The sequence below is a fragment of the Mustelus asterias genome, chromosome 12, assembly GCF_964213995.1.
Source record: "Mustelus asterias chromosome 12, sMusAst1.hap1.1, whole genome shotgun sequence".
In the NCBI taxonomy this organism is placed as follows: Eukaryota; Metazoa; Chordata; class Chondrichthyes; order Carcharhiniformes; family Triakidae; genus Mustelus; species Mustelus asterias.
Genome location: NC_135812.1, coordinates 72,197,229 through 72,220,898, shown reverse-complemented (window position 1 = coordinate 72,220,898; position 23,670 = coordinate 72,197,229). Strand labels below are relative to the sequence as shown.

The following is a 23,670-nucleotide window of genomic DNA, read 5'->3' as shown; positions in this document are numbered from 1 at the left end:
GGGCTGCGATTGGGCCGTGGGGGGAGATTTGGGTGGCAGCACTGCGAGGGTTCCAGGCTGGGCAGTGATCGAGCTGGCCAGCAAACTGCAGGCTAACAGTTCGGGGCCACAGCGCATGCCCATCCCTGGGTTTTTAATGATATTCATGATTGTGACCTCTGCATTGCACAGAGTGCGGAGATTCGAGTCGGAACTCCCACTGAAAAAACAATTGTGAATTACACCGGTGTACCCGCAAATTCAGAACATTTTTTGGGAGAATTGCCCCCGATATCTTGGAGGGGACATTGAATTAAGCTTTGTGGGTAGAGTTTAGGAACAAAAAGGGGGGCAACCACATCGTTAGGTACTTATTGTAGAACCACAGGTAACCAGCGGGAAATTGAGGAGCAAATATGTGCACAAATCATGGAGATGTATAAAAACAATAATAATAGGGTAATTTATATTAGGTGATTTCAACTTTCCCAACATTAACTGGGATAGACATTGAGGGGAATTTTCCTGTCCCGCACACCATGGGAATTGTAGCGGGCGAGGGTGGACCATGCAAAGGTCCATTGATCTCGGGAGGGATTTTCCAGTTTTGGGGCAAGCGTGTCTGGAAAATCCCATCCATGGTGTTAAGGGCTTGGCAGGGCTGGATTTCTTGAAATGCGTACAGAAGAACCTCTACGTCATTATGTAGAGGGTCCAACAAGGGATGGTGCAGAGCTGGGCCTAATTCTGGGGAATGAAGCCGTGTTGAAAATTGTAAGCAAACACTAAAATATCCAAAGCGACTCTCCTGGCAAACACAGCAGGATTTAAACAGACCTTAGATTGTTCTGGTTATCATGGTCAGTGATGATCTCTGGTTAAAGAATGCTTTGGTATCAACAGTTCATGGTTTTCTATGGTAGACACACACCTACAAACACATTCAACTCGGATAATTGTGTACCTTAAAGACTGTGAGCAGCTACCGCACAAACCAAAGGATTGCCTGTTTAATTCCTGCTCTGTGCTGAGTTAACTGATCTCAACCTAAGCCATGCTTACAATGCTGGAACTAATGTCAGCGCCACCCCCCCCCCCCCCCACCCCCCCCACAAGATCAGGGAAGAGAAATCAGGCAAGACCCCACTTGGGAACTGTCTCTAGTAAAGCCCCCACAGGAAATTGTGTATATATGTCCATGGAATGAGGCTGGGTCAAGCTTGCTTGTGTGATGGTCAGATAGACTGCAAACACACAAGGTGGAATTTTCCCATCCCGCTCGCCACAGGAATCGTAGCGGGCGGAGGGTGGACCATGCAAACGTCCCTTGACCTGAGGTGGGAATTTCTGGCCTTGGGTTGAATGCGGCCAGAAAATCCCACCCACGCTGTCTGGGCTGATCAAACAAAGAATGGCCACCTGAAAAACTACTAACACCCAAACAAACCTAACCCAGTAAGAGGCAGTGGGCGGGACTTTCCAGTCACGCTCATCCCAAGACCACAAAATCCAGTCGCGCTCGCCCCAAGGCCTGAGGTCAATGGACCTTTGCATGGCCCGTGTCCCACCCACTACGATTCCTGTGGTGGGTGGAGTGGAAAACTTCTGCCCAGCACCTTCAAGATAAAATGGGAGAAATCGGCAACGACGTTTACTGCATTTTATTTGTAAAATAGACTTTTTATTCCAGTTAAAGTTATACATAATATCTATAGTCAGCCTGCAACGGGTTTTTCTTTAAATAATCAGAGAATGCAGCAATTTCTGAAATATATTTTTCTGTTCCAGCACATGTTTAAAATCCATGTTTTAATCTAGTTTAATGCGTGGAAGTCAGTTGTCAGAGCTATGAGGATATTGTAAGGCTAAAATAGATGTTCAGTGTAAAGGGTTTACAGTCAAAAATGAATCTCAAAAAAGTAACTTTTCACAACTATTTATTTTACTTAGGTTTTTATCTCAGTTAAAAGAATGAGAAAGGAATGGGGATCAAACTTATACGTCCGCAAGCCAGGCATTGATTTTACTGTTATTGGGCTTTATCAAATTTATCAAAATATGTCCTTTATTTCAATCCCAACAAAGTTACATGTGGGTTTCAGCTTAATGTCAGAGAGCATGTCAGTTGAAGGTTTTGCGCTGTTGTTTTTGACATTAGAAAGCGTGTTAAGCTTTCATTGGGACGGATGAGATTAAAATAACATGACATCGAAATCATATCAGCCAGCATTTCTGTATCAATGGAGCATCAAACTGGTTGAAGCACTCGTGAATTGCCCATCCTGCCTGGAATTATGATACACCAGAGTGATGAAGGATGATGTTCCCGATATCTCACTCTGTTTATCCAGAATTGAGTAGAGGTAGGAGTGCCTCAATGGTCTCAGCACTCTTGTGCTGAGACAGAGGAGATCAGCCAAGGTTTGTAGGCCCGAGTGCTATCTGCTGACCACTGCTAGAAATAAAAGTGGGTTGAACATTGGGTATAAATGCGATTTGGCCTGTTTGACGCTTCCCGCACACGATTTGTAAGCCAACAATATGTCATGAATAATAATCTTTTGGGTAAAGCATGACCCAAAAGCATGAAACAAAACCCAAACGAGGAAGGAGGGAAGGCAATGGTCCAATGGTATTATCGCTAGATTATTAATCCAGAAACTCAGCCAATGTTCTGGAAACCTGGGTTCAAATCCCGCCATGGCAGATGGAGGAATTTGAATTCAATTTAAAAAAATATCTGGAATTAAGAATCTACTGATGACCATGAAACCATTGTCGAAAAATAACGTTCAATAACGTCTTTTAGGGAAGGAAATCTGCAGTCCTTATCTGGTCTGGCCTACATGCGACTCCAGAGCCACAGCAATGTGGTTGACCTTCAGCTGCCCTCGGGCGACTAGGGATGGGCAATAAATGCTGGCCAGTCAGCCATGCCCATGTCCCAGGAACTAATAAAATTAAAAAAGGAGGAGCGAAAGAGAATTTAGTCCCTTTTTATTATTTACTCACATTCAAAAAACTATTCATTTACAACTTAATAGTTGCTTGGTTCCTCTATCGGCTTTTCCCGTGTTGGGGTCGGCACAGCACTACTTGATCACCTTCATATTTTGTGGGGGATTTGGCCTGTGGAGGGGCCTTTACAGCCAGATGCCCTTCTTGCTGCTCACCCTCCATCTTTACCCACACTACGTGCTTCCCTGCACCAGCTGTTCCCTCTTCCACATTCATTGTGAGAATTGGATATGATTTTATAATTTCTGGGTTGGTTTGCAAAACGCTTGTCACTGATCAACAGGAAAGCGAGAGATTAAAGAGAGCAGATACTATGAAATGGAAGATTGAGTGACCAAAGTCCTCAGTGCCACAGCTGTAATCGAATGGGAAGTGTATAAATGGAGGAGACCCCAGGCTTTGTATGGCCTACTCCTGCCCAGGGGCTGTATGGCCTACTCCTGCCCAGGGGCTGTATGGCCTACTCCATCCCAGGGGCTATATGGCCTACTCCTGCCCAGGGGCTTATGGCCTTCTCCTGCCCAGGGGGTGTGTGGCCTACTCCTGCCCAGGGGCTGTATGGCCTACTCCTGCCCAGGGGCTGTATGGCCTACTCCTGCCCAGGGACTGTATGGCCTACTCCTGCCCAGGGGCTGTATGACCTACTCCTGCCCAGGGGCTGTATGGCCTTCTCCTGACCAAGGGCTATATGGCCTACTCCTGCCCAGGGGCTGTATGGCCGACTCCTGCCCAGGGGCTGTATGGCCTACTCCTGCCCAGGGGCTGTATGGCCTACTCCTGCCCAGGGGCTGTATGGTCTACTCCTGCCCAGGAACTGTATGGTCTACTCCTGCCCAGGGGCTGTATGGCCTACTCCTGCCCTTCATGTTCTTATGTTCAGTCATTTATGTTACATTAAGAAAGAACAAAAGAAGATGGGATTAATCTTAGAGAAATGTCACTGGAAACAAAAACATAGGCGCCGGAATGCTACTGTCCCGCCCGCCATGGAGATCGTAGCGGGCGTGGGATGGACAACGGGAAGGTCCGTTGACCTCAGACGGCATCTTCCAAACTCGGGTCGAGCAAGGCTGTAAACTCCTGCCCAGAGTATTTTCCCATCAATTGCTTAACTGCTGCAGCAATTTATTTTAGTGACCTTTTCCTCCTTGAGCCACAGCTGATCTCATCAGTGAGAGGAAAATATAGAATCCCTCCAGAGCAGCAAGAGGCCACTTGGCCCATCGAGCCTCCACCAACAACAATCCCACCCAGGCCCCATCCCTGTAACCCCACCCTGCTAATCCCCTTGACACTAAGGGGCAATTTAGCATGGCCTATCAACCTAACCTGTACGTCTCTGGGCTGTGGGACGAAAGCGGAGCACCCGGAGTAAACCCATGCAGACACGGGGAGAATGTGCAAAATCCACACAGACAGTGACCCGAGGCCGGAATTGAACCCGGGTCCCTGGCGCTGTGAAGCAGCAGTGCTAACCACTGTGCCACCATGTGAGTTTATGATGTGTGATGTGGATTTGAATGAGTAGACCAATGGGGGGGGGGGGGGGGGGTGGATACTGCACTCTTACATATAGCTCCAAAGTTGATCCTATGCAGTGTCTGTGTTGAGTGGAGCTTCTTCAATGAGCAGAGATACTGACGCTTCCTTTTTTGAAAGGTAAAATGCAGCATACAGTGGTTCAGTGAATGAAGATTCAAATTTATGTATCAAGGTCATGGTGTCATCAATGCCATAAAATGACAGGATCCTGCATCGATAATCCAAGTACACCCCTAACCTGCTGAACTTCACCGCCTTCCCCTGCAGTTCCACGTCACCATGATGAACCAAGAACTCTTTACCCGTCCAGTGGACACACCAAGAGAAATCGTTCCCAGTGATGCAGCCATTGCCTGTGGCCCCTTTCCTGTCGATGCTTTTGTAAGTCATGCCAACGTGAGTCCCCTCTCCTCGGACCTCCACCTCCCAGTAGCATCGGCCCATGTAGAAACTCTCGGTGCACAGCACTTGTCGCCAGTGTTCAAACCTTTCAGGGTGATCGGGGTACGGCTGCCGCCAGGGCGAAGTGTTGGACACCTTCCGGTTGTCATTGATCAGGCGAAGGTATCTGTGGGCTGTGTTGGGGTCAAATGTCAGCGTAGTGGCATCTGAAAATAACGGCCAATATTTAAGCAAAGTGGAATGAAAAGCAAGGAACTCCCGTTCGCAAATAAAACCTGAAATGAATTCTACACTTAGAGAAATATAAAGAAATATGGAGGCACCATTGTGGTTAGCACTGCTGCCTCACAGCAGCAGAGACCCGCGTTCAATTCCCATCTTGGGTCACTGTCTGTGTGGAGTCTGCACGTTCTCCTCGTGTCTGCGTGGGTTTTCTCCGGGTGCTCCGATTTCCTCCCACAGTCCGAAAGACATGCTGGTTAGGTAAATTGGCCATGCTAAATTCTCCCTCAGTGTACCCGAACAGGCGCTGGAGTGTGGCAACTAGGAATTTTCACAGTAACTTCATTGCAGTGTTAATGTCAGCCTTACTTGTGACTAATCAATAAATAAAACTTTCTAAATATTTTCTGCCCACATTAACTCATTGTTTTGAAGTTGCTGTAACAATTTCGGGTTGTCTATTTGACATTTCTTTTTACTTCTGCACATTGCCAGCCTCAAGCATTCCCTGATCTTTGATTAAATCCTGAGGTAAACTCTCCCTCTTTCTCTGTGATTTCAGAATTTCCCTTCACTCGAGCCTCCACAGGGGGATTCTCTCCAGCATCAGTGTGTCATTTCCACACCTGTTTCAGCCATTCCCAGGAGCCAGGTTTAACTTCACAGTGAAACCAGCTGTGGAGCTCTTGGGGGCGCCATTGCACAGGGGCCCCGGTCTCCCAGAGCACTGGGAGATCTCCTGCTGCCGCCACAACCCCCAACCCCCCCCCCCTCCCCCCCACCCAGCCCATGGGCATTGGGACCTCCCAGCCACCTATCACTTCCTCTGTCATTCTACAACTCCCACACACTCCATGGACATTGCCACCAGCACCAATCACCACCTCTGCAGAATTCCCCCCTTCCTCCAGCTGATCATCCCATCTACAGAGTTCTCTCCTTCCCCAATCACCACACCTGCGGAGCTCCCCTTCCTTCCCCCCATCATAGTCCCATCTCCATTCAGGATCCACCAGTATCAGGCTCCAACTGCTTGGCACTGCCTTGGCACAATTATGGTGTCCAGTGGGCAGTGCCAGGGTGTCCAGTGGGCAATGCCAGGGTGTCCAGTGGGCAGTGCCAGCGTACCAGGCTGGCACTGCCCCATTGGCACTGCCCAGCCCTGTCTCCGGCCACTTGAGGGCTTCAATGGCCTCCGATTCCCCCTGGTGAGGCCATCACATCTGGTCTCCACTGGTGGAAACCAGCTGTGATTAATGATGTATGAATCCGCAGGAACGGGAATTCCTGCTTGAAGTCCATGGTAGCTAGTCCGTCAAATTATTCATCCTGCCCATGACAATTCTCACCACCACCAGGACTGGAAAAGCCAGCCGATGTTTCAGATGGCCTTTCATCAGAACTGAACTAAAGGGCACGGTTTAAAGTAGTAATCCACAGGTAGACGGGAAACGAAAGGTTTCTTTTCACCCAGAACATTGGAACAAACTCCCAGGAATATTCGCAGACAAAGAGCAGGATTTTACAGCCTCGCTCGTCCCGAAACCGTAAAATCCCGCCCGATGTCAATGGACCTTTCCATGGTCCGCCCCTCACCCGCTCCCATTCCCGTGGTGGGCGGGACGGTAAAATTCCAGCCGAGGTTTCAACCCTGTGGAAAATGGAATTGAGCAACATCCATTTGGGAATTGGACCTTTTCTCTGACAGCTTCCTTTTGATTTGATTTGATTTGATTTATTATTGTCACATGTATTAACATACAGTGAAAAGTATTGTTTCTTGCGCACTATACAAAACATACCGTTCATAGAGAAGGAAATGAGAGAGTGCAGAATGTAGTGTTACAGTCATAGCTATTCTCAGCATTTTGTATCTTTGGAAGTACAAACTCTGCTTCTCTCAGAATAATACACAGAAATCTCCAAACCAACTGAGAGGATCAGCTATTCTAAAGCGAGGTCAGTTTTGTTGCTGTCTGCCTTTTCAGGATAACAAGCTATTGTTTAATTCTTTAGAATCATAGAAACCCTACAGCACAGAAAGAGGCCATTTGGCCCATCGAGTCTGCACCGACCACAATCCCACCCAGGCCCTACCCCCATACCCCTACATATTTTACCCACTAATCCCTCTAACCTACGCATCTCAGGAGACTAAGGGCAATTTTAGCTTGGCCAATCAACCTAACCCGCACATCTTTGGACTGTGGGAGGAAACCGGAGCACCCGGAGGAAACCCACGCAGACACGAGGAGAATGTGCAAACTCCACACAGACAGTGACCCAAGCTGGGAATCGAACCCAGGTCCCTGGAGCTGTGAAGCAGCAGTGCTAACCACTGTGCTACCGTGGACAGGCGTGGGCTTCACTGGCTAGGCCAGCATTTTTTGCCCATCCCTAATTCTCCTTGAGGAGGTGGTGGCGAGCTGCCTTCATGAATCATTGAAGTCTTTGTGGTGGAAGTAGACCCCAGTGCTGTTAGGAAGGGCATTCCAGGATTTTGACCCAGTGCCAGTGCCGGACTATGGCAACAATCAAGGTGATGTGTACCTTGGAGGAGATGGTGAAGGTGGTGGTGTTCTCATGCATCTGCTACCCTTGTCCAGCCATTTACACCTAACTAGCTTCACAATAACTTTGATTAACCCAAACTGCAATGAATAGCCTACCACCTAATATTGTGTGCTCTTCTGTCTATATGGAGTTTGCACATCCTCCCCGTGTCTGTGTGGGTTTCCTCCGGGTGCTCCTGTTTCCTCCCACACTCCAAAGATGTGCAGGTTAAATTGATTGGCCATGCTAACTTTTTTCTATTCATCCATGGGACATGGCCATGTATTGCTGGCTGGCCAGCATTTATTGCCCATCGTTGTTACCCGAGGGCATGTGAGAGTCAACCACATTGCCGTGGCTCTGGAGTCACATGTAGGCCAGACCAGGTAAGAATGGCAGATTTCCTTCCCTAAAGGACATTTGTGAACCAGATGGGTTTTTCCGACAATCGACAATGGTTTCATGGTCATCAGCAGATTCTTAACTCCAGATTTTATTTTTATTGAATTTAAATTCCACCATTTGCTGTGGCGGGATTCGAATCTGGGTCCCCAGAACATTATTTGAGTTTCTGGATGAATAGTCTAGTGATAATACCACTAGGGCATTGCCTCCCCTTAGTGTCAGGGGGATTAGCAGAGTAGACACATGGATCTGTGGGGATACGGCCTGGATAGGATTGTTGTCGGTGCAGGCTCAATGGGCCGAATGGCCTCCTTCTGCACTATAGGGATTCTATAATTCTATGATTCTGGGAACAGACTCATGTAGAAGGTAAGTGAGCAATTGGATCAATTCTTCATTCAAAAGAATAAAAGAAAATGGGTTAAAATGTATCAGAGAGGTAGAAAGTGATCAGATCAGATTCTACAGGTGCAGATAACACAGTGAGCTGCATGGAGTGAATAGACTTCCTTCATTCCAATGTTTTTGTCGAGTCACAGAACAACAATAGACTTCCTCAAAACCAAGTTCAATCATTTTGGATGTGGTTGTGGGAAAACAACCTTTCTGTGTTCCACACCGGGTGGAAAATTGCACCCTCAGTGACAGTCTCCATCAAGCACATTAAGTTAAAAACACTTCTTGAAAGCAGAAAAATAAAAGAAGACACAGTTCACGGGATTAAGCACTTATACAAATCTCAAGGTCAAGGTAAAATTCTCACATTTCAAAAATTCACTCCTTGTCTTTGGTTGCTTTTCTGTTAAGGAGCGGTTTAAAGTGCAAATCACTGCCACTGTTGTCTTGAATCCCAGTTTCTCTAAAAAATGCAAAAGAGAATAACCATGAAAAATGTACACGGACCGTCTTTGAATATTTGGCCTTACTTTATTATTTACCTTTGTACTTTCAAATGTTGGGTTGGATTCTTAAGGGTGGGAGCCCTTTTAAGACGGAAGCCCCCCGCTATGATGAAGCCAACTGCCCCACAGCTAGTTTACTCTTAATGGAGTGTTAATTTGCTCACGGCAAAACTTCTGTCCCCTCCTGGGGAGAAAGTCCCACCTTTGGAGAGCTGCCAGCCAATCAGATTGTTAGGCATATCTGTAGCCCCAGCAGTGCCAGGTTTGAGCGGTGGCCATTGCTGGAACTACAACCATCCCCAAGGAAGAGGAGACAATGGAGGTTGGACTGAAGGTTAGTCCAGCATATTAGCAAGGCCTGGCTGGCAACACGAGTAAGGGGGGAGTGGGGGTGAGGCTGGGTTTGCTAGGCCAAAGGGGGGGCTTGGGAGGGCTTCTGCTGGGCGCAGGGGCCCGCATATGAGGCTCCTTTCCTCCTTGCCCAACATCAGCTCACCTAGTAAAATCTTAAGGGCTACCCTCTTGGTTTGCTTCCCACTCCTGCCCCCCGCCCCTCCCCCCACCACACATGTCCTGCCTGGTGAAACAGTGAAGGGGAGTGGCATGAGACACTTAACTTGCTATTATGTGGCAGGATGTTGGAAATTCATTCGCAGTGGTCAATTTAAAGGACAAAATTGTTCACCTTTCGGACATCCGCGGGCCAATGCTTACAATTGTTTGCTTTGCACCTGTAGATAGATCCACCAGATTATGCTGTGTTTGAGGAAATGACCCCCAAGTAAGATGGCCCCTCCACCTTGTGTCTCCTGCTCCATTTACCTCAGTGGCACATGTCATTTACATCGGGTTTGCTGTTTGGGCTTCAGTTCAGGTTCTCTGATTATCACTCCCATGTCCTTAGGCATCCCGATGTCCCTAATTGGATGGTGCTCCCGGAGGCAGCTTCTTAATTGCCCTCCTGCAGGAGGATCATGCATGATATCCCACCATCCGCACACTCTAGTTGGCGGTGCCAGGGGGCAGTGCCAGGGTATGGGCACGATCCTTCTCCCCTCTGGTGGATTCTACTCACCAGGTGCATATCGTGGTTTCATGATTCATGACACCATGCCCTCATGCCAATGTGAATGGACAATTTAATGTGGGGGTCTATCTGATAACGACACTAATACTTGATACAAATGTGGATCCTGACATCTGAAGTCAAGATTCCTGTTATATCATTGACGGGAGGTGGGGACAATCGCAAAGGGAAATCCTGCTGGTGTAAAAGCCATTTTGGGACTCCCACACAATTCTCCGCCCCTCCCGTCCACTGAAAACAGGAGTGGAAAATACCCCCATTTTCTCTTTACCAATTTATTGCAGAATATCATTCAGCTTTTTGGGGAGGAATAGTTGGTGAAATGATGAGTAATTATTCGCAGCCAACAGTAAAAAGCGATAATGAACAAACCTTCTTTTGAAAATGCCTTCAATTTCTCCCTGTAGGAGGTCTGTAGTAATTCTCTAATGTTCTTTGTTGATTCAGAAACAGCCACACTGATTCCAGCCAGTTTGTCTATCAACCCAATGTACACACTGGGCAGCGTATCATCTGGTCCGTTCTTCTTCCATTCACAAAATTCCTGTATAATAATTATTTCCATAAAAGGCTTTTACATATGCTGAGTCAACTGTGAATGCAAAGAAAATGGACGCAAACTTGTTACGAATTCAAGATGGTTTGGGATATTTATAGGCCTACTTAGTGGGACCGTTTATAAAGAATCCTTTTCATTCATGTTTCTAAATCTCCATGAACCCCACATCATTTGGTGATCTTAAGATAAAGGCCCTATTTATACTATAATTTTTATTAGTGTCACAAGTAGGCTTACATTAACACAGCAATGAAGTTACTGTGAAAATTCCCTAATCGCCACACTCCAGTGCCTATGCAGGTATACTGAGGGAGAATTTAACGTGGCCAATCCCCCTGACCTGCACATCTTTGGACTGTGGGAGGAAACCAGAGCACCCAGAAGAAACCCACGCAGATATGGGGAGAACATGCAAACTCCACACAGACAGTAACCCAAGGCAGGGAATTGAACCTGGGACCCTGGCTCCGTGAGACAACACTGCTAACTATTGTGCCACTCTGCCGCCCATGATGTATTTAGTGACAGGCAGGTCCCGAGATGTTGCACTAATTAGGTAGCTTTTTAATCCACGAATGACATATAATAGCCAGGGTTTGCGTCCCCATCATAGCAGAACACTATGGGAGAGGCAGTGGCCCAACCAAAAGTCCCTTGATTTCCGGCAGGACCGGAACATCCGACAGTGGGTGGGACCAGAAATCCCACCCCATGGAGTTTTGCAAAACTGAAACAGGCCATTCAGCCCCAACAAGTCTAAGCCAGTATTTAGCTGGTGTGTCAGCTGCAGTTCAGTTCATCGTATTCTTATGGAGTTCAAGTCCCACTGAGGGAGCGTGGCACTCTCAGAGGTGCTTTCTTTTGGATGAGATGTTAAAGCAAGGCCCATTTGCTCCGTCAGGTGGATGTAAAAAGATCTCAATACACTGCTTTAAAGAAGAGTGGGGAAGTCCCGATGTCCCGACCAATATTTCTCCCTGGATCAATATAGCTAAATCAGATTATCTGGTCATGATACTTGGCTGTCTGCGGTAACTCGCAGTGTACATATTGGCTGCCACATTTCCAACACAGCATGATGGCACGGCAGCACAGTGGTTAGCACTGCTGCCTCACAGCGCCAGGGACCCAAGTCCAATTCCGACCTTGGGTGACTGTGTGGAGTTTGCACATTCTCCCTGTGCCTGTGTGGGTTTCCTCCGAGTGCTTTGGTTTCCTCCCACAATCTAAAGGTGTGTGGATTAGGTAGATTGGCCATGCTAAATTGCCCCTTAGTGTCAGGGTGATTAGAAGGCTAAATACGTGGGCTTATGGGGATAGGGCCTGAGGGGATTGTTGTTGGTGCAGGCTCGATGGGCCAAATGGCCTCCTTCTGCACTGTAGGTATTCTATGATTAATGTGACCACATTTTAAAAGTATTTAATTGATTGTAAACACTTTGAAATGTCTAGAGGTGGTGGAAGAAACTAATTACATTATAGAGTCATAGAGGTATACAGCATGTAAACAGTCCCATTGACCCAACTTGTCCATGCCGCCCAGTTTTTACCATTAAGCTAGTCCCAATTGCCGGCATTTGGTCCATATCCCTCTATACCCATCTTACCCATGCAACTGTCTAAATGCTTTTCTTTCTTCAAAAATTAATTGTAAAAACCTATTTCGCTTTTAAGCAAGTCTGATAAAGCACATTAAGTCACTTAAGTTCTACTCTGTCTTTGTCTTCCAATATGATTCACTGACCAGAATTTCCCACTTTTAATTGTGTTGAATCCTTTGAATGTACAAACATATGACTAACCCTAACCCCACTCTCTACATTGATCAACAAGGAGGAATTAACTGTGAGTGACATCCCCAAGTGGATGAGGAGCCAGTCACGCCAGTAAGAAAATTGAGAATATGCTGATTGCACTCGTGGCATTGCCCACCTGTAAAAACTGCACCGTGTTTTTCAGCTTCATCAGTGTTTCCACTTGTTGCTTAGTCTTTTTCAGCTGCGCATGGTTGCTTTCCAGGTGAGTGCGGATCCCATCGGCCTGTTTGAGTGAAGCTCGCTGTTCGTTCTCCAAAAACCCCAGCACCTCTCTCTCTGCATTTTGAACAGCTTCTGTGAGCTCGCCGAACTGTTTCTCAATGCTGGATTTCACCTCTGACACTGAATTCTGGAACAGACAATGTATTTAAATACGCAAAGAGATCAACGCATTACCGTCACAGATTTTTAACGTTTCCCTTACAACATGCACCATTCTGATCTGGGGAAATGTGGCCTGTCCACTGAATTAATGAAAACAAGCCCTAAGATCATTTTTTGACCAAGACACACACTGGGGGGAATTTTCCCATTCTGCCCGCCACAGGAATGGTGGCGGGTGAGGGGCGGACCATGGAAAGGTCTGTTGACCTCGGGCGGGATTTTTCTGTTTCAGGGTGAGTGTGGCTGGAAAATCCTACCCAGCATCACAAACAGTGATAAGGCAAGTTTTTTAAAAAAGCTACAGACATCTGAAACAAAACATGGAAATCCGAAACAGAAGGTGGAAATGCTGGAAACCCTCAACGGAGAACCTGAAACATGAGGATTATTTTGGCCAAAGGGTGAAAAGAGTGGTTAACTGTGTGCAGTGCCAATAAGACTTGGCCTGTTGAAAAGACTGGATTTAGCGTGCAATTATGGGCCTGTATGACTTTAATCTAAGCTTTCCTAGAGGATGTTAACCAGAAACCTGCAGGTTTAACACTCAAGTGTTGATTAGAGTCAGATTTTAGGGGAACAGTGTGCATTGGCTCCTAGCAGCTACCCTGAAGGTATCTGGCTGGCACACAGCAGGCAGGTAGCAGGATGGTTCAGGAACTGAAGGGAATGTCCTGGTGGAGAAAGTCCAGAGGAGAAGAGATGTCCTGTATCTACAAAGGAGGAGTAAATCTTGCTTTCCTGTCTCTCTCTCACTCGCAACAGTTGATACTGTGGAACTTATTCCTTTTTAGGTAAGGTCTCCAGATAATTTCTAGAATAGAAGGGTTGGTAACGTCTTGACAAAGTGTTCCAGGCAGAATCCAGGTGTCTTCATAGCTCCAGCATCAGTGACCATGATATGGTGCGTATCTCATTAAGCGGTGAATATCCCTTTAAGTGGTGCCTTCGTTTGCCATCAACACTATGTTTAAATCCCAAATAGTTGGCTGTTGTTAGGAGATGACATGAGTTGTGGTGATAGCTGCCAAAACACCACATTAGCAGACAGTTTAAGTGGCAATTATTCACACTGCTGGATTCAACTCCTTTAACAAACGGCTTTTTATGTCAATTTTTCAATTTATGATTTCATCTTGGCCTCCTATATACCTATTCACTGACGAAAGCATTCAATTAAAATTTCCCCCCATTTCCTTGTCTATTTTCTCACTGACTATCATTAAATTCCTACAATGCAGAAGGAAGCCATTCGGCCCTTCGAATCTGCACCGACCACAATCCCACTCAGGCCCTATCCCCGTAACCCCACATATTTACCCTGTTAATCCCCTGACACTAAGGGCCAATCAACCTCACCCACACATCTCTGGACTGTGCGAGGAAACCGGAGGAAACCCACGCAGACATGGAGAGAACGTGTAAACTCCACACAGACAGTGACCCGAGGCTGGAATTGAACCCTGGTGCCTGGAGCTGTGAGGCAGCAGTGCCAACCACTGTGCCACTGTGCTTTTCTGTCCCAGATGGTGTCCCACCCTCTACCCTATCCTGAACCTTGCCTATTTTGTTTTTGTTCCCTGCCTCTTTTCGACAGCATAAAATTCATCACATTTCTCCCTCTTTTCAGTTCTGAAGAAGTCATATTTAGTTGACATTGGTAGCAGAGAATGGTTCCGATCCATTGACCTCTGGGTTATGGGCGCAGCGAGCTTCCGCCACGCAGCTCTGCGACCAATCTTCAACCGGCAGTAAGAATCCTCCAGTAGCAAGTGGTAATAAACAAAAAAAAACAACTTCACAAAGTAAATCCAAAGTAAAGGTTTAATAAAGATCCTTTGTTACACAACCATTTGGGCCACACCCTGGAGGATTCTGAGTGCCGGATGAACACTCCTGGGCTCCATCTGTGGATCCTCCCCAACCTGGGCTGTGCGCCCTTGGCTGGGCTTCCCGCTTTGACACTCCATAAGGTCTGGCCTGATCATGTGACCCTCAGGGAATGCCCCTTAAAGGAGCCATGTTCTCAGAATTCTGTTCCTCCCTCCATGACTGCTGCCAGACCTGTTGAGTTTTCTGCTTTTAATTCCAGATGGTGCGGACTTGTTTTCATAACAATACTGTGATCAGGCTTTCATCAGGAGCCAGAGCTAACATTGTGGGCGGCACGGTAGCACAGTGGTTAGCACTGCTGCTTCACAGCTCCAGGGACCTGGGTTCGATTCCCGGCTTGGGTCACTGTCTGTGTAGAGTTTGCACATTCTCCTCGTGTCTGCGTGGGTTTCTTCCGGGTGCTCCGGTTTCCTCCCACAGTCCAAAGATGTGCGGGTTAGGTTGATTGGCCATGCTTAAATTGCCCTGTGTCCTGGGATGCGTAGGTTAGAGGAATTAGTGGGTAAAATATGTAGGGCCTGGGTGGGATTGTGGTCGGTGCAGACTTGATGGGCCGAATGGCCTCTTTCTGTGCTGTAGGGTTTCTAAGATTCTAAGTGAGTGATGCCATAGTAACTTCGTAGCAGTTATCAGAACACCATTAAGATGGCTGAAAGTGGGTAAGGACTCTTTGCTTTGCCACTTCAGTCAACAGCTGGAACATAGAGTCTTCAAGATTGTAAAAGATTGACGAGAGACTGGTAACAAGCACCAGAATTCTCTGACCTCCTCTGCAGCTGGGATTCTCCAGTCCCGCTGCGGTGAATGGAGTTTTGACTGAGGGCTAAATTCTCTGTTCTCGCTGGCAGGGCGAACGAGATTGGAGAATCCCGCCCAAGGTCGATCTGATTCACCATTCAATGTTCAATTTGAGAATTCTGGACAACATTTCTCCCGGATTGTATGCAGTTCATAACTTCAGGATCATCTGGGGAGAGAGGAGGTAATCCTATAACAAAAACAGAAAATACTGGAAATGCTCAGTGGGTCAGAGAGATTCCTGATTCCAGGGCAGCACAGTGGCACAGTGTTATCACTGCTGCCTCACAGCGCCAGGGAGCTGGGTTCAATTCCCGGCTTAGGTTACTGTCTGTGGAGAGTTTGCATATTCCCGCTGCGTGGGTTTCCTCCCACAATCTGAAAGATGTGCTGGTTAGGTGCATTGACCATGCTAAATTCTGCCTCGGTGTACCTGAACAGGTGCAAGAGTGTGGCAACTAGAGGATTTTCACAGTTCCTTCACTGCCGTGTTAATGGATGCCTACTTGTGACACTAGTAAATAAACTTTAGAGATTCTGTGTAGAGAAAAACTGAGTAAATGTTTCAGATCCCTCTCACCTGAAGTGAAAGGTCGTCAATCTGAAACATTAACTCTGTTTCGCTCTCCATGGAGGCTGCCTGACCTGCTGAGTATTCCCAACGTTTTCTATTTATAGTCCAGATTTCCGGCAACTCTGACATTTTGCTTTTGTGCTATCCTCTGTTGCAGTGAAAGTCCTGCCTGAATAAACAGTGATAAAGACATGCTGCAAACATGGGTTAGCTAAGGGAACGCTGCAAAAGCGAGAAGTGAGATGAATTAAGATGGAATTCCTCAGCTTCCCCAGGACAGTAAATCCATTTCCCGTACTGTTACCATAACTCGCAAACTCAGCAGCTTGGTTCGTTTGCAGACAAGCCGCCTCAGCAAAGCCCCAACCTGCCTGCTGAAGCCCGGGGAACCAACCCCGGCATAAATTACAGCCTTAAAGAAAGTATAATTAAAGAAAACGATTCAACGTATCTGAAGAGAAATGATAGTCACCACCATGAAAAAGGGATTTGATCTAATTCTCTCTTCTACTGAAGAGAGTATGTCATGCAACTATTCATGATTAAATCTATTGCATTAATAGGTTCCTCTCAGAGTCTTCCCGAGCAGAGTTGTAAGCTGACACTGTATTGGACAATTGGTAAACTTGATGCCTCAAAGGGTGAACGGATTGAACAGGAAGGTCCAGAGGTGTGTGGCTGTGGTAGCATGGTACTTCAAGGATCCTAGGGTCACGTGACCAGATTAGGGCCCCATGGACTGCTCCGGTGGCAAGCTGAGCCAATCAGCATGTAGGCGTGAACCACAGGTCAAGGAAGTACTGACAGTTGGAGTCCAGGAGAGCAGTCACACTTGTAGTCCAGTCTTACCTCACTGTACATGTATAGTACATATAAATACTCTGTTGGCAATAATGCCTTTGATTTATTCCAGTGGCCCAGGAAGCCAGCAGTTTCAATCCACGATACATCAGCTAGTCTCAGCAAAGCATTAGTAACATCAATGCAGTTGGTCATAGTTCTCCCAAGTCAGTGTCGGAGGTGTTCCTGCTCCTATTCACTCTGCTGCAAAGTATACTTGTGGAGAATGTAGATATGGATCGGATCAGATTCGGTTCTGCTGGCTTCCATGATGAGATAATTTGTCAGTGCTGAATTTCTTGGCTCACATGTGGGCACTTGGATAAAGACATTGGGGTCAAATTGTATCTGTGGGATCATATTGCAGCAGGTGACAGCATGTTTAGGAGAGCAGTATCGAAAACAATGAGGAAGAAACAGGTTCCTAGTATGTTGAAACAAGAAAATGTTCTCAGAATTTTGTATTCTCTCACCCAGTGTCCAGTTTTGATTTTATCAGATTAAAAAAATACTCTTCTGACAAAAATTGACTTTCCCCTCACCTGAGCGGACATTAAGTACACAGAGACATGTGACATAAGCCTGAGCTATTGATGGACACAGTCTAATGTAAACTGTGTGAAATCATAAGAAATAGGAACAGGATTAGGCCATTCAGCCCATCAATGCTCTTCCAGTCAATAAGATCATGGCCGATCTGATTGTGGCTTTAACGTCACTTTCCTGTCTGTCCCCCACATAACCCTCGTAGATAAATAACGTGTCTAAGTCTGCCTGGAATATATTCAATGACCCAACGTCCACTGCTCTCTGAGGAATAGAATTCCACTGACTAATGACCCTCTGGGAGAAGAAATTCCTCCTTACCTCTGTCGTAAATGGGAGACCCGTCATTAATAAACTGGGCCACCAAATTTTAGAGAGCCCATGAGGGGAAAATCCTCTCAGCATCTACCCCGTCAAGCCCCCTGAGAATCTGATTTGTGATATGAGAGAGGGACAGGAACTCCACTGTTAGTGTTTGACTTACGAAGATGCAGGAAGTGTTACTCTGCAGTTTCTCAATTGCATTCTCCACCGCGTTAATTTTCTTGTCGATGTTGGTTTTGGTTTCCCGAAGTTCATTCTAGAAAATCGTAAGGAAAAGTACAGGAGTAGTTGGTAGGTATGGACCACGGATACACTGAAAATAAACAGCATCTTAATGGAAGCTCAAAAGGTTGAATCAGCACTGTAGGATCGAACAATAGAATTCTTCCAGTTCATTGTTCTGGAATGCTTTGCAACAGCCTGCACTGGTGGAAATATCAGGTGCTCCCCAAGGGAGTAGACTCTCAAAATGTTTGGTTAGAAACACAGACCTTCAATCATAACATTTTATGAAGTGCCTTAATATGTATGATTAGCGATGCAAGAAAATCTACTAAATTAATTATTGATGGAGAAAGCCACAGCCAACAAAATCTCAGTCTCACTGTACAAACGGTCTGGTGCCCTCCTGGATAGACATTGTGCCCTGTAATTCTCCAAATAGTTGATCGAGTTAATGGAGCAGGGATTATGAAAAATCCCTTCACATTCATTGTCGAACCCCAAGGGAAACTAAGATGGATAGAATGCTAAGGTAGGTAGATTGCTCTTTCAGAGAATCAGTACAGATTCAACAGACCAAATGGCCTCCTGCACAGTGAAGATTCTGTGAAGATTTTGTTTTCAATAGCCGCCGAAAATTATTTTAAATTTTATAGCTGACCAATGGAATTGCCTTTTAAACTTTCACAAACAAAGGCATTTCTTATGCAGCTACTGGGATATCCTGAGGTGCAAAGAAAACTCAGATTCTTTCTACTCTCCTTGATGTATTGCATTACTTTAAATGTTGCAGTTGGATATCAAGCTCCTCCTCGGACACCTATCAATAATTAGAATCATAGAATCCCTACAGGGCAGAAGGAGGCCATTTGGCCCATCGAGTCTGCACCAACCACATAACCCCATGTATTTACCCTAGCTACCCCCCCGATCCCCCGATACTAAGGAGCAATGGCCAATCCACTTAACCCGCATGTCTTTCGGACTGTGGGAGGAAACCGGAGAACCCGGAGGAAACCCATGCAGACATGGGGAGAATGTGTAAACTCCACACATACAGTGACCCAATCCGGTTATCGAACTCAGGTCCCTGGCACTGTGAGGCAGCAGTGCTAACCACTGTGCCACCCTGCTGCACAGTTAAAGATGCTCACTGTCCCAAGAATATTAGCAATGTGTTTAATACCTCTCTATGATTCGTTGTTGCTCTTTGTCAGTCACTCACATCTGCTCTTGGTTAGAGTGAGGCTTTGAACATTTGGCCCAAGCTGCTTCAGTGCTTCCTGATGATTCATCAGTGTCTCAGAGCGCAGACCAGCTTTCATGCACACATGGTCCCCCCATACACATTTAACTCTGTCAGTGGAAAGTTGGAATGTGAGGAACAAGCTCTAAATATTCAAACCTATTCACATATCAAATCCTTTTCTTTTCAGGCAGAAAAAGCAAAATAATTTGGCTACCACCTTGTCTTCTGTGAGTATTTCTAGACATGTACCGAAGTCCTTCTCTGAAATTACAGGGGACAGTGTCAATGTTTACTCCAGGAGATTTCGCAGGACCTTTCATGGTAATATGCAGTGTGAAATAGTGCTAGGTCCCAATGGCTGCCAACCAAGGACTTAGAACAATAACAGTTTGTTGAATACTCTGAGCAGCTTTAACATGCTGTGTGTCTGCATGCGCACTGGGGAGAACTCACACGCTACCAACATGTGACCCCTTATGTACCTGCATCATCCACTTGACCACCAACATACACCTCCATCCACCCCATTTAAGTTTGGAGAAATGGTAATACTGAGATGTAGCAGTGTATTATTACAGTCATTAGAGACAAACTATTGACAACATGCAAATTGAACAGACTAACAACACATAACTATTTATATTGTGCGAAACATGGATTGGGTTGCTGCAGCTAATGCATAGCCCATCCTTTTGCCCCTCTTTTCTTTAAATAATGAAGGACAGCTGTAGACTAGTCCATGACATAATCCTGGAATCTTGCATTTGGTTCTGTCATGGGCCCTGAGCGTGTGATTGTGCCAGTTAGCTATGCTTGAGATTCTCTCAGGTTGGTGTCCTCAATGTGGATGGCATTAGACTTCCTCACTCTGTATCCAGTGGCTGCAAGACTTGCTGTGTTGATCGCTGGAGGAACTTCCATTTCCATTGGTGTAGGGGACCTGAGTGGTAGGCTGGATGCTGAGGTACTGTTGTGATTGAGGGTCCTGGCTCAGATACCTGCAATAGGTGACTCTGTTTTCATACATAACGGGCATCGTCCAAGGCTACCATGTAAGCTGTTTGGCTGTAGGGTATGGTTACGTACCACTGTCAGTTTGTCATGGCCATATGTGACCTGGACCTTGACTTTTGATTTGATTTATTATTATCAAATGTATTAGTATACAGTGAAAAATATTGTTTCTTGCACGTTCTCCCTGTGTCTGCGTGGGTTTCCTCCTAGTGCTCCGGTTTCCTCCCACAGCCCAAAGATGTGTGGGTTAGGTGGATTGGCCATGCTAAATTGAACCTTATTGTCAGAGGGAGTAAATAAGTGGTGTTAAGGGGATAGGGCCTGGGTGGGATTGTTATCGGTGCAGACTCGATGGGCTGAATGGCCTCCTCCTGCATTGTAGGATTTCTAATCCTTTGATAATTACTGAAGAAAGTGAGTGTTTTGTGATAAACATTGACTAGGGCACCAGGGAGAATTTCCCTGCTCTTTTTCAAAATTGTGCCATGGGATCTTTTACCTCCCCCGAGTTTAATATCACATCCATAAAATGGAAAACTGAATGTGTTAAAGTATACCCATTAAAATCAGCTGTTTCATATCTCCTCACCAAAAGCAAAGGTAATCAGCACATACATGTCAAACACACATTCCTTCTGTTCGAAATCAAGTCCCAACAAATTCAGGCAATACAAAGTGGAAGAATTAACAATGAGTATGAAATGATGAAGCATTGCCACAGTCACTCCCAGCTTTTGAATCATCATTACTGAAATATATTTTTACTTATGAAGGAACAGCACATTTCTTTGCAGCAACATTTAGATTTTTTTTTATTTTGATTCAATTTGACCCAAAATTTCAGCTTATTCCAAAATTAATTGTTTTTTTTTTCAAAATAGAGGCAGGAACCTATTGCTGAATGTGCATAGCCGAAAGAGTGTGTGTTTAAAGGTTCACTAAAAGTTATTCAGTCCTGGGGGGAAGGCTATGTAACCCCCTCTCTATAGCCTCTCTGGTTTGTTGTTAACTGAAACAGTGGCACTGTGATTAGCACTGCTGCCTCGCAGCGCCAGGGACCTGGTTTTGATTCCAGCCTCGGGTGACTGTCTGTGTGGAGTTTGCACGTTCTCCCCAGGGTTTCCACTGGATGCCTTGGTTTCCTCCCACAGTCCAAAGATGTGCAGCTTAGGGGGGTTGGCCATGCTAAATTGACTGTCAGTTGTCAGGGGGATTAGCAGGGTAAATACGTGGGATTTCGAGGATAGGGCCTGGGTGGGATTGTCGGTGCAGACTCGATGGGACGAATGGCCTCCTTCTGCACTGTGGGGATTCTATAATTCTCCGAAACCTCTTTCTAACTTTCATTCTCTCTAACTGAGATCCCCTCGGCTGGTTATTTGCACTGACCTCCAGTTCACTCTTTGCCCTCGCCACTGAGATTATCTCATGATATACGTGTTTCTCCAGCGTGCATTCCTTGCAGATGCAGCTCTGGTCGTTTTTACAGAAGAACTCCAGGTACTGTTCGTGCAAGCTGCATTTTCCCTGTTCAATGTCTTTCCTTGGGTCGATCAGTTTGTGGTTTTTAAAGGCTGCGTTTTCAAGGTGAGGCCTCAGGTGATTCTCACAGTAGGACACCATACAGGTCAAACAGGACTTGGCAGCTTTTAACTTCTTGTCGATGCAGGAATCGCAGGCAACATCATCTGGATCAGTGACAATATCTTCACTCTGTGCATTTTCCATCGCACTCTCACACTCGAACTCAGTGTCAAGCTTACATGTTAGCTCTTTCTCAAAATCCTTAATTGGTTCCAACTTAGCTTCTGATTCAGGCTGTTCCAGCACCTCAGCCTCCTGTACAACTTCACATTCAGCCTTTGAAGATTTTCTGAAGCTTTTTTTCCACTTTTCCACCAGCCCATTCAAAGCGACGTTCTTCTGGAGAGGCAGGTCCGGCTCGAATGTTTCCTTGCATTGCGGACAGCTGTGAATATGGATCATTTCCCAGAAGTTTTCGAGGCAGCCTTTGCAAAAATTGTGTCCGCAAGAGGTTGTTACGGGAGATTTGAAGAAATCTAAACAGATTGAACAAGTGAGCTGTTCCTCCAGCGCTGAGGAGTCCGGGGAAGCCATCGGGGAAGCACTTTGAGAGTAAACTGAAACCAGCTTTCAAAATGAACCACACCTGAAATATGCCTGGGAGCAGTTAACTCCTTCTATCAACCTCTGTATAATCGCAGAGTATTTGTGTCTGGGAGAAATAGGCCGGGATTTTACCGCCCCGCCCACCAAGGGAATCGGAGCAAGCGAGGGGCGGACAATGGAAAGGAAAGGTCCGTTGATCTTGGGCGGGATTTTACGGTTTCGGGACGAGCGAGGCTGTAAAATCCCGCCCAAAATGAGAGTCTGCAGAAACTAAACTTACACCGTAAGGCGCCACTCTCCCACCGTGTTAAACGTACTCCAGAGGTTTGGTTCTCTGATTAAATATAAGAAATAGGCTGGGATTTTCCGGTCCTGCTGCAGTAAATGGAGATTTGGCTGAGCGCTAAATTCTCCGTTCTCGCTCACGTACAACATACAAAGCATTCCAGCCATGGTTTGCATACTAAACATTGTATTCCTAAAATGTACACTAGTTGCTAATTCAAATTTGAAATAAAGGAAAGCAACAAACATCCAAGAATTGACTGAATGGTAAAAAAGGTGTCGGAGGTCCCCTCCTTATTCGATCAGCAGAGTTTTTTTTGTTTGGAAAGGATATTCTTGCCAATTCAGTGATTATTTAACTGTTTGTGTGCTGTGATCATAAAAGAACTAATAGGACAGGTTTTCCTGAGTTTAACAAAGGAAGTGGCTAGCCTTAATATACTTAAATGCTTCAAATAAAATAATAAACTATGCTCCAATTTTCCTCCACACAAACTCAACAAATACAGATTACAGAATGGGGGAGGATGGGTTGGCCAAATTAGAATTCAGCAAAGTTAAAAAGAATTCACAGTCTGTAGTTTGTAACTCAGAGAGCTTCAGAATGGATCCAGTGGCCTTGCTGTTTTCACTCGGTCTCCTTTCAGCAGGTTTAAAAATGCGGATGGATGATCTTTCTGTTCTTCTGGAGACACAGCTGCGGAGCTGAGTTTTTCCTTATCTGCAGCACATGGAAAGAGAGCCAAACAGTGGCAGACAAGGCTCAAAAACCTAGAAGCTGGGTGCAGAGAGGGGGAGAGAGAGGAATGATCTCTTTCAGCTTCTCAGCTACTTGTCCTCCGTCCTGCTGAGATAACATGCTTAAAACATACAGAGTACTGGCTCGACATATCACCATCCTTCTCCAATGATCAACCATGGCTGTGTA

At 46.0% G+C, this 23,670-nt stretch overlaps 1 protein-coding gene across 1 annotated transcript; it reads right to left on the bottom strand.

The window, feature by feature from the left end:
• Window positions 1-1,646: 1,646 nt before the first annotated feature.
• Window positions 1,647-22,450, bottom strand: trim16 (tripartite motif containing 16). Its single transcript, XM_078225979.1, has 6 exons — window positions 21,717-22,450; window positions 18,003-18,098; window positions 12,602-12,835; window positions 10,483-10,654; window positions 8,885-8,980; window positions 1,647-5,147 (listed from the first exon to the last, which is right to left on the bottom strand). Exons 1-6 carry the CDS (start codon window positions 22,443-22,445, stop codon window positions 4,588-4,590), a joined length of 1,887 nt encoding a protein of 628 aa, XP_078082105.1. The 5' UTR covers window positions 22,446-22,450; the 3' UTR covers window positions 1,647-4,587.
• Between the last annotated feature and the right edge of the window lie 1,220 nt (window positions 22,451-23,670).

Bases quoted from the DNA above. Each gene is read 5' to 3' on its own strand.
- trim16 (XM_078225979.1), bottom strand. From the start codon at position 22,445: ATGGCTTCCCCGGACTCCTCAGCGCTGGAGGAACAGCTCACTTGTTCA. The intron at 12,836-18,002 runs GTAAGTCAAACA...TGTCTGTTCCAG, and splicing joins GTAACACTTCCTGCATCTTC to AATTCAGTGTCAGAGGTGAA. The intron at 5,148-8,884 runs GTGAGAATTTTA...CGTTATTTTCAG, and splicing joins AAGGAGTGAATTTTTGAAAT to ATGCCACTACGCTGACATTT.